This window comes from Plasmodium vivax, chromosome 5, assembly GCF_000002415.2.
Source record: "Plasmodium vivax chromosome 5, whole genome shotgun sequence".
Classification (NCBI taxonomy): domain Eukaryota; phylum Apicomplexa; class Aconoidasida; order Haemosporida; family Plasmodiidae; genus Plasmodium; species Plasmodium vivax.
Window position 1 is genome coordinate 1,141,373 of NC_009910.1, and position 15,020 is coordinate 1,156,392.

Below are 15,020 nucleotides of genomic sequence, written 5' to 3' on the forward strand. Positions count from 1 at the left end.
TTTGAAGAGCCCATCGTTTTTTTTTCCCTTTTTTTTTTAATTTATTTTTTTTAATTTATTTTTGCATATCTACGTATCTCTCCCTTGTGTGTCTTTTTACGCGCTCCCTTTAATGGAAAAGGCACCCACATTTTGTCACAACAGCAGGCAGAAGGGAAGGAGCACAAATGTATATGTATGCACATATATGTATAAGTATATTTATGTAAGTATATTTATGTAAGTATATTTATATGAGCATATTTATATGAGCATATTTATGTGTGCGTACACCCTTATGCGTCGAATTAATATCATGGTATTGTTAAAACCTATACATGCACCAACCGAAATTTGACGTTATCGAGCCCCCAAAATGACTAATTGTAGTCTCAAGTGTAGTATGTTACCCTGCGTACACATACGGAACACGAAAAATGAAATGAATTTGGAAGGCCCCAAGGAAGAAGGCACAATACAATGCTACAAAGATGAAATGAGCATGAATATGAATGCAGAAGAAACGGCGCATGTTAAAACTGCAATCGATAATAATAACGTGTACGATAAATCGTCCGACGATTTAAATACAAACGTTGAAAATTGCCGTAGCGGTGACGAGAACATGAGTAGCATGGACCCTGCGGCGTGCGCGCAGCTCGAGGCCACCGCGAGTGGCCGGGCCGTCGCCAACTTTAGTGAAAATGCCAATAGGACCGCGTACGCAGACACGTACGCAGACACGTACGCAGACACGTACGCCGATACGTACGTCGACGCGAACGCCGACCTGATCAGCGGCGTGAAGGGCGGAACTCCCACGCGCGCGAAAGTTAACGTGAATATGTGCACCCAAATAAGCGATTTCAACCCCGAGGAGATGAAGGCGTCGTTCGAGCAGGAGCGAAAGGACATCCTGCTGAACACCTACAACTACTACTTCTGCAATAGCTACGGGGACATAAACCAGAGCGACCACAAGAGCCAAGACGACATGAGCGTGTACTACTACAAGCGGGTGTCCCTCAATTTTATGAACTACGACTACGACGCGGAGTATAAGCACTACGATGATGACAACAATAGCAGCAGCAACGGGAATGACAGCAGCAATGGGAACGACAGCAGCAACGGGAACGATAGCAGCGTCGGGAGCGCTAGCGGCAGCGCCAACAGTAAGGGCAACGGCAGCGCTAGCGGCGATGGTAGCGGCAATGGTAGCGGCAATGGCAGCGGCAGCGCCAACGGTAAGGGTAACGGCAATGGTAGCGGCAGCGGCAACGGCAAGGGCAACGCTGGCCGTTCGGGCGAAAAGCCGTGCCAAGGAAAGCTCAAGAAGTGCAACACGAACAACCTGTTTTTCAGAACCAACTCGTACGACAACGTGTTTTTGAAGAAGATAAAGATCACGAGCGTCGACAACAAGTGCACCAGAAAAAGCATAAAAAAGTACAAAATTCCCTTTGAGCCCAATTTTTATAGCAGTCGCTTCTTCTTCTCCGACAAGAACATAAACGAAGATCTGCATCCCCTGAGTGACAATTGCACACGGTATTGCAGTTCCCTGTCCGTCAATTATAACAAAGTCAACAGTCATGGTAGTAGTGGCAGCGGCGGAGGCAGTGGCTTTAGAAATCCAGGGAGGCGCAACAATGGCTACAATGGCAGCAGTGGCAACAGTGGCAGCAGGAGTAACAGCGCGAACGCAGCGTGCAGAGGCTTCCCCCGGTACTCCTACATTCTGCGGTTCGAGGGACCCCCCCCACATTTCCTCATTTTGAAGTACAACAAAGTTACGAAGAAAGCCAACATAGTAAAGAAGGTGCCAGTGAATAAGAACATCTCGTTCAACCTTGCCAAGTTCATTGCGGAAAAGTACATCCAGATTTTGAGAAAGAACTTGAGGAAGAAGGAGAAGAAGCTGGAGAAGAAACTGGAGAAGATGAGGAGCGCGGCGGGCATGGAGGTGCACTCGCGCGCCGGGGGGGGAGCGGATGATTGTAAGGAGAACCGCGGCGAAGCGGACGAGGATGTAATTTGTGATGGGGCGCAGGCCGACAGCCACAAGGGAAGCAACGGCGGAGGCCGCAGCGTTTGCCCGAACGGCAGCCAGCACGAGAGTAACGACGCCTGTGACTCCAAGAAGAACATGGACTACAACAACAGCACCAACTGCGAGAGCTACCGGGGCAACTTCTTCAACTTCGGCACGAAGAATTATGATGACGATGATGTGAACAATAACAACAGCAGCGCGTGTAGCAGTCGCCTCCGTGAGGATGACAACGGGGAGGACCGCGACGGCGCAGATCACAACGGGAAGGAGCGCAGTAACGAGTGCAGTGACGACCGCAGTAACGAGCGCAGCAACGAGCGGAGTGACGAGAACGAAAACAGCGACAACAGCCTCTTCAACCGCAGCGGCGAGAGGAGCCAGAACAGCTCGGACTGCTCCGCAAGCAAAAGCAACGAGCGGCTAAGTGACGAACGACGAATGGCTGGAAACCCTCGCGCAGGAGAACAGCCCTTCTACAGTGAACTGCTAATTAGTGAAAATTACGAGGATGACGACGGCAACGATCTACAGAACATAGACATGAATTCGCTGAGTTACGAAAACTACAGTTCTGAAAATCTGTACGATGAGAAGCTCTGCACTTATGAGTACCTCAACATCGATTTGGACAACGTCGTTTTTAACACAGACACGGAGAAGTACATCAAGTTTTTGAGCAACATAAAAATATACTACCTGCATAAGATGGATGACATGAGGAAGGTCCTCCCCAATTGTGACGACTCGACGGGGAACAAGCTGGTCATTTTGGTAAAAATAAAGTATGAGATGTGCGTAAAGTCCAAGATCTTCATTTTTGAGAACGTGCAGGATGTGATGAGTGAGTACGAGTATGTCGATGTGGACGTGGATGCGGATGTGGATGTGGATGGCGATTCGCTTGACGGGATGGACCACGGCGACGGCGAGAACACCATGCGGTGCATGCTTAGTGGGGGCGCCACCAGCGGCGGCAGCAGTAGTAATGGCGGCGGTGTTGGGAGGAGTGCCCTCTACGGGGCAAACCAGGTGAAGAGCGAATCGGTGAGCGGCGAACTGGAGAACAGCGGTTCTTTGGCGAATAGCGATTCCGTGGCGAAGGTGCCAACGGAGAGTGCGTGCAGTGCGGGGAAGGACGAGAATGGCGCGCCCGTGTGCGAGGGGGGCAGCGCGAGTGGCGAAGCGAACCCGAAGAACGAAGCGCAGCAGGATCGGGAAGGCGGCAGCGGGAAGGACGCCGAGCCTGGGATGTGCAAGTTGGAGCACAGCGACTATTTGTTGAGCTCCGATTATGCGGCCCAGGAGGGGGTAGTGAAGCAGGAGGTGTTGGAGGGGGAGGCGAATTGCGCCATTGGTAGCGGTGGTAGCGGCGGTGGCAGCGTTGGCGGCGGCGAAACGGCGAAGCGCAACCTGGCGGAGGAGATGGAGAAGAAGTGCAGCGCGCTAGGAATCATCCACGCTGAGAGGGCATCTCCAGAAAGTAGCGAGCGAAAGGCAGCCCCGGAAAGTGGCGAGCGAAAGGCAAAACAAATGACCCTCAACTGTAGGAGAAAAATCATCCAATTTATACGAAACAACGTGTACATAAACTCATACATATACGACTGCTTTGAAAACATCTACATGAACAGCCAGTTCTTCAAAAACGACGTAATTATAGTAAACGACTTGAGTGAAGAAGACCAAATGGTGGATGACATCCCGGACTACATCTACGAATTGAACAAGTTCGTTTTTATTAAGTTTACCAAGTTTGATCGTTACGTTAGGAAGAACCACAAAATTGCGGAGGGGTACATACAGTACTTGCTGCAGAGCAATATAAAATGCATTAATAGGTACATGATAGGCATAAGGTGGGTGCCGGACATTTTTGCGTACGAATATTATGTGTGTAAAATTATGGAGGGGAAGCCTAAAGGTAAAGGCCGGGAATGGAAGAATCAGCAGAAGTATAATTACTCCCTGGCCTTACAGAAGGATTCGAATGAAAAAACGCTGAAGTATCTGGTGGACTACGAGAATAAGGTTATTGACAATGTGTTGTGTGTTTTGCACGAGTATTACCAGGCAAGTTTATTTACCGAGAAGTGCATCTTCAATTTGTTCAAGTTGGTTCTGCTGAGGGTGAGTCTGTACATTGGCGTTTTGAACACGAAGGTTATTACGCTGGATCTGGACAAGGCCATGTACCGAATGAAGAAGTTTTCGGAGCCCATAAGTTTGTGTGACAGCTGCGCGGTTCCCGAGAGTGAGGGCACGCCCAAGGGGGCGCAGGGGTTGTTCCCCCCGGGGGAGTGTGTCGGTGCAGTAGATTGCAACGACGCGGTGGAGCGTAGCGGCGTGGTGGATGTCAGCCGCACGATGGAGGGCGGCCCTGGCGAGCAGCAGAGCGAGAACGCGTGGAACGGCAGCCCCCTGCGCGCGGGCGCCGCGGGGGGGGGGTACAGCCGCGTGTACAGCGGGCTGGGCGGCATCGGCAGCGGCTTCGTCGGCGGAAGGAACGCGAACGGGCAGGTCACCCTCGAGGGCAGCAACGAGCATGCCCAGGAGGAGGCCAAGGCCAAGCACTCGTCGGACAGCGACCCCAGCAACCACCTGCAGGTGTACGACCCCTACAACGATTTGTTCATCAAGAAGGAGAAGTACGAAAATGAGGGCTACCTGCAGAGCAAGTTAAGGAATAAAAAGAAGGTGAGTTACAACTTGGATAACACCTCCCTAGCGTTGAGGACTCGGCAGAAGAGAAAGAACTTTGCCTTGGCGAAGGGCGGAGTTGGAATGGCAGTGGGTGGTTCCGGTGCTGGCGGTGCCGCTCCTGGCAGCAACGAAGTCGGGGGAAGCGTGGCCGGGGGGGAACCCTTCAGCATAAAGTACTACAGCTCGTCGGCGGACAACAACAAGGTGGGGAGTGCGAATAACCACAAGGAGTACTACTCGAATGCCAGCGATTTTAGCGGAGCATCCCATTTGACGTCGAAGCATAAGTACCACCTTCGCAGCAGCAACGCGCAGTCGACGGATAACTGCTCCTCCGAGGAGTACGTGTCCAGGAGAAAGCTGAGGAACAGGAACAAGGGGAGGACTAGGATGCTCTACAAGCTGATGAACAAGAACGGGTTGATAGAGCCCTACTGGTGGTTTTTCTACAATCTGTATGAGAACGCGACAATACAGGATAGCGGCAGCAATTGCAGCAGCGCGAAGGGGAAGAAGGCCGGGGTGATGCGCCCGTTGAAGTTGAGGGGCACGCGGAGCGGCAACGTGGTTAGCGGCGTGGTTGGCAGCGTGAATGGCGGCGTGGCTGACAGCGTGAGTGGAGGCGACGCCGCTTCCCCCCTGAGGAAGGGCGAGCACAAGGTGGGCAGCCTGTTCAGCAACTACGAAGGCGGCAAAAAGTCCCGCAAGTCGCGCGAAAACAGTGAAAACGAGAGCTACATCTACAGTAAGTTGCTAGAAAAAACGTACAATAGCAACTTGATGAACCACTTCTGCCAGAAGAAAAATAAAATCAAGATCAAGTACATATCGATGGTGCACGACATTATTTACAAAAAGTTTATTCTCCTCAGTAACACCATTTTCCCGAGGAATCTACACGAGTCGGAAATATTATATACGTTGTTCCCCCACGAGCCCCACACCTTCATGTTCCTGCACAGGGACGACAACTTCCAGTATCAGAATGAGACGTTTTTGAAGTACGTAACATTTAGTGACTACTTGATGAATATGAACCACTTGGGGGATGCCAGGAAGGGCGGCGCGTCGGCAGATGGCCACGCGCTCGGCGGTGTTGGTATCAGCGGTGTAGGCATTAGCGGTGTCGGCATCAGCGGTGGCGTGGCTGCCTCGGGCGACCTGTACGAAGGCGGCTTGCTCTCTCAAGATGCGTGCAGTGCGCTGCAAAATGGGAACATAAATATGAACGTCCATGTAGGGAACAGCCGAGGAATAGATAAAGATTTTTACGTGGACCATTTGATTCTAGGCGGAGCGGAGGGGCTGGTCGATTCGTCCGCGAATGCGTTGTTGACAAATGGGAACTTGAAATATTCGAGCATTCCGAATTATGAGAGAGTGAAAAGTAGCCGACGGGATGCGTACTTGGGGTTGAATGAAATTGGAGGAGGACGGTCTGGGGCCCTCGGGTACAACGCCCTGTTGAACATCGGCGGGGATGCGGAGGGTGGTCTGAACAATTTGGAGGGCCTGGATTTTGGCGGCTACGACGCGAATTACGCGTTGGGCGGGAGTGGCGATCCGTACCGGCAGGGGAATGAGGCTGTAGGTGTCGGCGGCGGCGCGAACGCGTACCTGGACAGGTCCCCCAGCACCGGGCACAAGGTGTTCGGCTTTGAAAGGAGCAGGAGGGAAATCAAGCCCAACGAGTACTACGACTACTTCATGAGCGACAAAAACTTGCTGACGGGAAAGGACAAGTTTCACAACATTGGTGAGAAGAGGAGCGTCTCCAACACGACCTTCGGAAGGGGAAGCAAATACTACGACCATTACGGAGACCAGGAGGATAAGAAGAACACGAGCGATAATGACATCTCGCTCATTAAGAAGAGGAAGCACGGCAGTAAGAGAACCAAGAGTAATAACCTCTCCAGTGTGAAAAATTTTAGCAATCTGTGTAGCAGCAATAAGAGCGACATGAACAACAATGCGTTGAGCCCCAGTGGATTGGGCAACAGTGCTCTGGGTAGCAACGCCCACGAGGATTCTATGATTCCTATGGGTCCGCTCCCAACAGGGGTATACTTTGACTCTGCGAGGAAGCTTTGGAGATGCCAGTGGAAGGAAAATGGAAAGTTTAAGACCAAGGGGTTCAGCTTGATTCATTACAACACCCTGGAGGAGGCGAGGAAGCAGTGCATTCTCTACCGATGTGACGTGGGAAACATACCAGTCAAAACTGAGTGGCTTAATCCTGTGTACGTCAGCTCCTCCTACTTTTACAATAAGAAGTATGCCAGCAGCGCGAATAACGCCAATAACAGCGCGACGAGTTACGCCACCCCCCATAAGGAGTTAAAGACGAGTTCGTTGAACCTGAACCGGTTGAAGGAGAAGACGAGCGGCGTGGAGAGGAACGGCAAGGGGTTCATGGACGGGTCGAGTAAGGACTCGAGCGACAACTACTATGGAGCGGTGGGCGGTGGGGGAGGCGGAATTGGCGGCAGCGTCGGCGGCGGTGCAGTGGGGAGCGCGAGCGTTAACAGGTACTCCACGAGGAACAACACGGCCTCCAGCACCCTGAATTTTCTTAATAACGACAAGGGCAACGAGATTGACATTTCCATTTTGCAGGAGTTCGTGACGAAGAATAAGGAAAACCAGAGCGTCAATGAGAAGGGCGAGGGGGCCAATAACAACCATGGCCTGGAGGACGCGGTGGGGCCTGATAACGGCTTCTTCTTTGAGAGTGGCAAGGCGGACGGCAGCGCGGTGAAGGACACCGAGGAGGGGCAGCCCCAGCTGCACTCACAAACGCAGCTACAGTCCACGCTGGATGGCGGCGAAGACAGCGGAGAGACCCTCGCCGCGAGGAGGAGCAAACGCATGAGGAGTAGCCCCAACCATGACGCGAATTATAAGATAGAAATTAATGGCGAGTTGAAGGACTACTACCGAGGGGGAGGAAGTGCCGCCGGGGACGTCATCCCCACGTTGGAGAACGCGGACAATTTGAAGACCCTCCGAAGTGTGCTCAGTAAGGAAATTATGAAGAAGATCCAAAGCGCGAGCGCGGAAGTGAACGGTAGCGGCTACGACCTGGTGGAAAGTGCAGGGGCAGGGGCAGGTGGCAGCCCAGCAAACAACGGCACTAATAGCAGCTGCGGCGCCGTGCCGTGCGAGTTACAGACGCTGCTGAAGATGCTGCATAGGAAGGACGGCAAGGAGGACGACCCCTTTAAGGCCACTTTGAACGGAGTGAAGACGGAGAATGGGCCCGTCCCAGGCGAGGCAGGCATGGACGTGGGGCTCGGGGGCAAGGGCAACGCCGGCGAAGGCGCAGACGTGTACAGTATGTTACAGGGCGTTAAGAATGAGCTGCTGCTGCAGAGCGACAATGAAAATAATTTGCCCTACTTCAATGCCCTTCGGAAGAAGGGGAAGAAGCAGTTCGATAAGAATGAGTTGTTGCTCCATTCGCTCATGAGGAAGGACGTAAACGGAGAGAAGCGAAAGAACGTGCCGCTAATCGACGTGGTGAATTCGCTGGACATTATGGGAAGAAAGGGGAGCGAAGGGACCTTTCTGGACGACCCCGAGGATGGCAGCAGTTTGTTACTGAACGGGGGCAGCATTTGCGAGAGCATCTCCGCGTTTGTCAAGTACTCCAGCGAGAATGGCGAGTTCGCAGAGAGGGGGAGGATCGGAGCGACCGCGGCAAATGGAGGGATTGCGGCGAATGGAGCGGTCGCGGCCAATGGAGTGGTCGCGCCAAATGGAGTACTGGGCGCGTTGACCATGTATAAGAAGAACCATGATGGTGGAGGCGATGGCACCTCCACCGGTGGCGGCATGCCCAAGACGAACAAGGGGATGAACGGCGTTGGCGAGAAGGGAGGAGAGTCCGCGCTGAGCAACAATTTCCCAGACATTTTTTTTCAGGACATTCAGAATTTTCTAAACTTCGCCAAGGAGAGAGATGATGTGGCAAAAGGGGTGGGCAGTGCCGCTGGTGTGGTCGCGGACCAGGTGGTGGGCGTGGGCACCTTGGGCTCGGGCAACGGGCTCGAGGGGGAGGACCCGGCCGGGGGGCTGGCCTACTTTAAGGGGAGGAATCGGAACGCCAGCAGCGCCAACAGCGAGTACGAGAATTACCTGCGGTCCATCATGGTTCAGTACGAGAAGGAGGAGAAGCAGAAGCGGCAGCGGCAGCGGCAGCGGCAGCGGCAGCAGCAGCGGCAGCAGCAGCGGCAGCAGCAGCAGCAGCAGCAGCAACTGCAACTGCAACTGCAACTGCAACTGCAACAGCAGTACGCGGAGCGCACGCCCAGGAAGAGTGAACAGGGCGACGGCACGTGCCCGCTGGATGACGAAGACTTGAGCCCCGCGGGCGGGAGCACGCTGAATAACCTGATCGGCGCGAGCCTTCTGGGCACCAACGACCCAGCGGAGGGCAGCAGCGACGATAAGAAGGGAGGAGCAGACCACCTCGAACCGAACGAAGACGGCATTAACGGAAACGGAAACGGAAGCGGAAGCGGAAACGGAAGCGGAAACGGAAGCGGAAACGGCAACGGCGTGGTGACGAGCGACAAGGTGGGGGAGAAGGAGGACCTGAGCAAGGGCCTCTCGGCCGGGTTCTTTCAAAAGTATCTCAGTCTGTTTAGCAGGAAGCAGCAGAGCGCCCCAGAAGGCAACCACCATGAGGAGGAGGATAATAATAACAAAGCGGCGACCACTGCGGCCGCGGCAGCGGGGGAGGAAGAAACCCCGGACAACTCCAAGTACGTGGAGTACCAGAGCCCCGAAAAGGAAACGAACGATTACAACACGAGGAAGAAGAAGAAGAAAAAAGGAGACATGGCCTACTCCTTTATGAACAACACAGATTACTACTACTACGATGATGACAATTTTAATGAGCACTTTAATGAGCATTTTAATGAGCACTATGACGATGACAATTATAATGACCCTCATCAGTTCAATGAGAATTATGGGAACTTTAACGACCCCTTTAATGAAAACTACGAGAGCTTTAATGCAAATGAGTATGCGGGTAGTAGTCCTCCCCACTTGGTGGATGGGAAAATAGATCCCAAGTATTTGGGTGCCTTTCATTATGGCCCCGTAGGGGGCAACGGCGCAGGTGTAGTAGGTGTGGGTGGCTACTCGAAGAAGAAGGCCAAAACGAAGGGAAGCAGCAACAACGGCACGAGTGTTGTTGGCGGTGTTGTTGTTGGGGGAGGAGGTGGTGGCGCCTTGGGAATTCTGTCCGACAATGAATCGAAGATGCTGAAGGGGAAGGGTGGCGGTAATGGAGGTAAGAAGAAGAACAACTCCGGTGGAGGTGGATCCTCTGGAGGAGACATAGACATTAACTTGATAAAACAGTCTCTCCCGAAGGGCATTTATTATGACCACGCAAAGAAGTTGTACCGAGTGCAATACATTATTAATAACTCCATTAAGACGAAGGGGTTCAGTGTAAAGAAACTGGGGCTGGCGCAGGCCAAGATCGAGGCGGAGTCCTTTCGGAACTTTTGCCTGGAGAACGGGCTGCTGAATTCCCGCAAGAGGAGGATCAACTCGCCCTACAACAAGAAGGAGGAGAAGAACTTCAAGATGATCAAGGACAACGAGGAGATCCTCTCCAACCTGCTCTACCTCTACAACACGAACAGTGGCAAGCCGTCGATGTAGCGGGGGGGGGCGGCGGCGAGCGGTGAGGGGTGAGCGGCAGAGGATTGCGCCTTAGAGGATTGCCCTATCAGGTGCCACCCCTTAGCGGCTATTACTCAAGAGTGACCGCGCGGTAAGGAGATGCCTATTGACGCGCCGCCCCTTTTTGTGTGCCGTTTTGGGGTGGCAGCCGGCCGACCGTTTGGCGGAGTTGCAGTTTTTTCAGTTTGCCTTTTGAAATTTGCCTTTGAAGTTTGCCTTTGAAGTTTGTTTTTGAAGTTTTCCAAGTTGTAAACCCGCCGCCTAATTCGAGGGTCCTTTTTTTTTTTTTTTTCAATTTGGACGGCCCCCCCGCTCCGTTGGCTCGTCAGCAGCTGCGCGTGCGTGAGTCCCGGCATTGCGACGTTGCAGCGTTGCGGCGTTACGGCTCGTTGTTGTTGGTGCGTTAGGACCTTTTTTTTCTATTTTCTTTTTTTTCCATTTTTTGTTCCATTTTAATAACTCACGTTTGGCAAGAATTAACCTATTCGCATTTAACCCCTTTTGAAACGCTTTAACAGTTAATTAGTTAATTAGTTGGTTAATGGAGGCTTCGTTTTGTTTTTTTTTCGGTGTGATGGTTCCCCAGCGGGTGTGTGTGCGTGGCGAAATGAAGCGGCAGCCCATTTGGGATAATACCCCCAAGGGGAGTGCATCCGCCATCCGCCAGCAGCACAATTGACTCGCGGTTGCACTGTAGAGGGTATATGCATAAGTGCCTGTTTATGCGAGTGGGACAACTATTTGGAGGGAGACAGAAACACGACAGGGGGGACCGCGCCTCTCCACAAGGGGGTTTATCCAGCGCAATCTTTTTTTGCGGAACAGACCAGATGACTAGGGGTGACTTGCGTGTGCGCTGTGCCACGGGGTAGCAGAGTTGCCCAGGTTGCCCAAGTTGCCAATAATAGCATACGTCGCTTCCTCAAATGAATGCACCTATACACGCTTGCAGCATTTTACTTTTGAGGATGTAAAGAAGGTTAATGTACCATCCCCGGGTGCTTTTGCGCCAAGTGGAAGTAGCTTACTAAGGGGAAGCAGCTGACGTTGTAATTTTTTTTTTTTTTTTCCACAAGGGTGACAAACTTGCACGAGTGTTTTTTTTTTCACTTCTGCTTGCTCAACTAGTTTACTGTCAACCCCCCACGCGGGGCCACCAGCGAGGGTAGTTTTATCCACGTTCTCCAACTGCTTTGCATCGAAACGATTTTTTCGCATCCGGTACAGAGGCGCACTGCGATTTGCGGGGCGAAACAGACCTTTTCGCTCTTCCAATTTCTCCCAAGTTGAGGGAGCTCCCCGAGCGCGTAGGGAGGTAGCCCCTATGTGTTACAGTCGTTCGCGAGAATACACGCAAGTGTAGGCACATGTGTGGGTGTTTAGCGCATCCGCCCGGGCTGCGTCGTCCTTGTCCACGTTCTTCATCATCTTCTTCTTTTTCTTCTCCATCTCCCCGTTGCCTCCTTCCCTCTGTGGAGGCTCCCCCAGTTGGTGTTGGAACTTCCATTTGGGGAAAAGCACCGCGGTGGCGAACCGCAAAACGTAGACGTGCATGTCGAGCCGCACAAACGTATGCGTGCGTGTTTGCAGCCAAATGAGGAAGCTCCTCGTGGAAGCAGCTCGGGTTGGCAGCCCCAGAAATTATTACCGCCTCGTTGTGCTCCCCCCAATTGCCCGGTTCATCCCCCCCCTCCATGTGCACAAGAGCCCATTTGGAAGCAAAAAGAAAAAAGAAAAAGTGGACAAAGAGACGAAGAAGCTTCGAAATTTTTTGAAAATATCTGGTGGGAAAAATGAAGCTCATTTGGAAGAAGCGCACGAGACGAAGCGGAGTAAACGGAGTGATGAAGAGAGAGACGAGCGAGGAAGGGCTGCCACCCCCACGCAGGTAGACTACGAATCGTATGACGTGAAGGCACAAGAAATTCTTAAAGCGTTTGAAAAAAAAATGAAAAAAATATATGAAAATAATTTAAGTGTAGATTTCTTTAACAGCATGGTTATCTCGAAAGAGAAGGAGACCTTCAGCCTCTCAGATTTAGCCCAAGTGGTTGTGAAATCATCCAGGGTGATCTATTTTCTCCCGTACATGGCTAGCGACGCGCAGAGGATCATTTACCATTTGAAAATGAAGGACAACACATGGAACCCCACCATGTCTAATGACGGGCAGCAGATTTTGTTGCACATCCCTCCACTGACGGAGGATGTAAAGTTAAAGAAAAGGAAAGAGGCGAAGGATTTGTTGGAGAAAATAAAAAACGACTTGCGGAATCTGCGGCACAGGGTGCGCGACGACATTGCCAGGCTTCTCCAGGGCGAGGAGTGGAAGATCGTCGAGCGCAACAAGCTGGACGGTTACATAAAGGCCAAGGTCAAGGCGGTCGAGGCGATCTACGCGGGTTATGCGGCGGAGTAGCGGAGTAGCGGTAACGCGGTTGGAGTAGCGGAGTAGCGGTAACGCGGTTGGAGTAGCGGTGACGTTGGTGTGGTGGTGACGTTGGTGTGGTGGTGAAGTTGGTGTGGCGGTGCGGTTTGCCTGGTTAGCGCGGATGACGCCGTTCCGCTGGTCCAACCCGCCTCCCGAATGGTGCTTCCCTCGAATGGTGCGCGCCCGCGCAGGGCCCCCCTACCCAAACTCCCTTTTTTTTAAAGCCACTGCTTGCGCGCTGGGCAACTTCATTCGCGCAGGACCAAATAAAGCACTTCATTCTTTGGGAGCAACTTGGGGGCTCCCCTTTTGGTCCCGCACGTCGAGGTAGCTGGTGCATTCCCTGGGGGGGGAGAAAAGGAAGAAAAGGAAGAAGTGAGAAAAAGAAGGGGAGAAGACGTGAAAAAAAAGGGGAAAAAAAGGGAAACATTTTTCGCAACTGCACTGTGAGCACTCCTTCGCGGTTGTAAGTAAAAAGAGACGAATGTAAGTCTCCGTCCGACACTTTTTATCTGTTAATTTTTTTTTTTTTTTTTTTTGCACCCTGGGTAGTAGGTCAGCATGTGCCTCTTGGTGTAGTAATACATCTTGTCGCTCTCTTCTGCACGAAGGGACAATGTGAGGGGGTGCCAACTGAGGGGGATGAGCATACCAAGGTGATTCTGCTTCGCACCTTGTGATAGTAGCAACCATATGAATGCATCGCTCACCTGTGTCCATCGAAAAATCGGGAACGATTCTCTTGACGTAGGTCAGGACGTCCTCCACGTCGAGGCTCAGCGTCGTGGCGATGTAGAACACCAGCAGGGAGAGGATCTTCTCCAGGGAGATGTAGCTGTAGGGGTGGCAGAAGGTTGTGATGGGGCGGCGCGGTGTGTAGCTCCCTTTTGCTCCGCGTGCAGAACGTTAGAGGGGTGTTCCTTTCTTAGGTGATGGTGGGTAGATCACCTCGCGGGGTGGGCCCGTCCCCTCCTCGCTGCCCAGCTCAGTACCTGTGGATGAAGACCCTATTTTGGCCATTTTCGAAGAGGATCTCGTCTAGCAGGAATTTCAAATGAGTGCACTGCGTGAAGTTGTAGTCGCCCTCCAGGTCGATGATGAAGTACTCGAATTTCTGCGCCAGAGGGGGAAGACGTGTGGGGGGGAGATGTGTGGAGGTGCCCAAAGGGGGAGACGTGTGGGGGGAAGACGTGTGGAGGAGCCCACAGGAGTGAGGCATGCCCAGTGAAGCTGCCGACCCCCCGGAGGTAGATGCACTCGCCTGCAGCGCAACCGACTTACATGTGGGTAAATTATCCGAGCCATTTGATACTCTTCGGTGCACCTCACGATGATGATGTCTACGGCAGGGAGGGTTTAGGTTCACCGGGTTGTTGGCATTTGGCTATTGGCCAACGCTGCAGATGCGCCAGCATTGGCTACTGAGGTGCGGCTCGACGGTATGATTGTCTCTCCGCCATGTTGCCTATTCGGCGTGACACCACTCTGCCTATTCACCGCGTCCCTCCCGCCGTACGCGTGATGCCGATGCTGCCGAGGAGCAGGATGTTCTTGGAGTCCTCGTAGTCCCCCACGTAAACCCTCGTTATGATTTCCCTGAGGCCCCGTTTATCTGCCTCCCCCGCTTCCTTCTCCTCCTCGTCGTCGCCCTGTTTGGCTTCCGTTGCGGGCAGGCCCACCGGGAGTTGGCGCACGTGGGTTCTTCCGGCGGTGCCCATGGTCGTCGTCGCTTGTGTTCTTGCTCGTTGGGGAGCGCCAAAAAAAAAAAAAAAAATGCAAAAAGGATAAACGTACACAAAGGAGTGCAAAAAGGATAAACTTACACAAAGTGCAAAAAAAAAAAAATAAAATTACGTAAAGTACCCAAATGAGGGGAATAACTGCTTGATTACTCTGAAGGGCGGCCGCTCCCTCCCTTCTGGTGACTCACTTTTCGTAAAAATTGAAAAGAAAGGGCCCAGGCACACCCGACGCGAAAGTCCCCTTGGCGCAGTAGACACGCGGGGGTTGAGAAGTGGAGGTGGAAAAGCGGAGGCGCAAAAGCGGAGGAGAAATTTGCCGTGCGAAAAATCGTGCGCGGGAAAATTGCGCGGAGGAAAGCTGCGAGGCGGAAAACTGCGCGACGGAAAACTGCGCGAACGGCTG

The 15,020-nt window shown here is 52.7% G+C and overlaps 3 protein-coding genes across 3 annotated transcripts; 2 read left to right on the forward strand and 1 right to left on the reverse strand.

Moving 5' to 3' along the window:
* Positions 1-355: 355 nt before the first annotated feature.
* PVX_090110 (hypothetical protein, conserved) lies at positions 356-10,423 on the forward strand (the record flags this gene model as incomplete). The annotated part of the gene is made up of 1 exon (XM_001615064.1): positions 356-10,423. The coding sequence occupies one exon, from the start codon at positions 356-358 to the stop codon at positions 10,421-10,423; it is 10,068 nt and encodes a 3,355-aa protein (XP_001615114.1).
* Positions 10,424-12,038: 1,615 nt separating this feature from the next.
* PVX_090115 (ribosome recycling factor, putative) lies at positions 12,039-12,863 on the forward strand (the record flags this gene model as incomplete). Its single annotated transcript, XM_001615065.1, has 1 exon — positions 12,039-12,863. One exon carries the CDS (start codon positions 12,039-12,041, stop codon positions 12,861-12,863), a length of 825 nt encoding a protein of 274 aa, XP_001615115.1.
* A 288-nt stretch (positions 12,864-13,151) lies between these two features.
* Positions 13,152-14,593, reverse strand: PVX_090120 (hypothetical protein, conserved; the record flags this gene model as incomplete). The annotated part of the gene is made up of 6 exons (XM_001615066.1): positions 13,152-13,218; positions 13,419-13,476; positions 13,586-13,710; positions 13,868-13,989; positions 14,157-14,215; positions 14,392-14,593. 6 exons carry the CDS (start codon positions 14,591-14,593, stop codon positions 13,152-13,154), a joined length of 633 nt encoding a protein of 210 aa, XP_001615116.1.
* Positions 14,594-15,020: the final 427 nt, after the last annotated feature.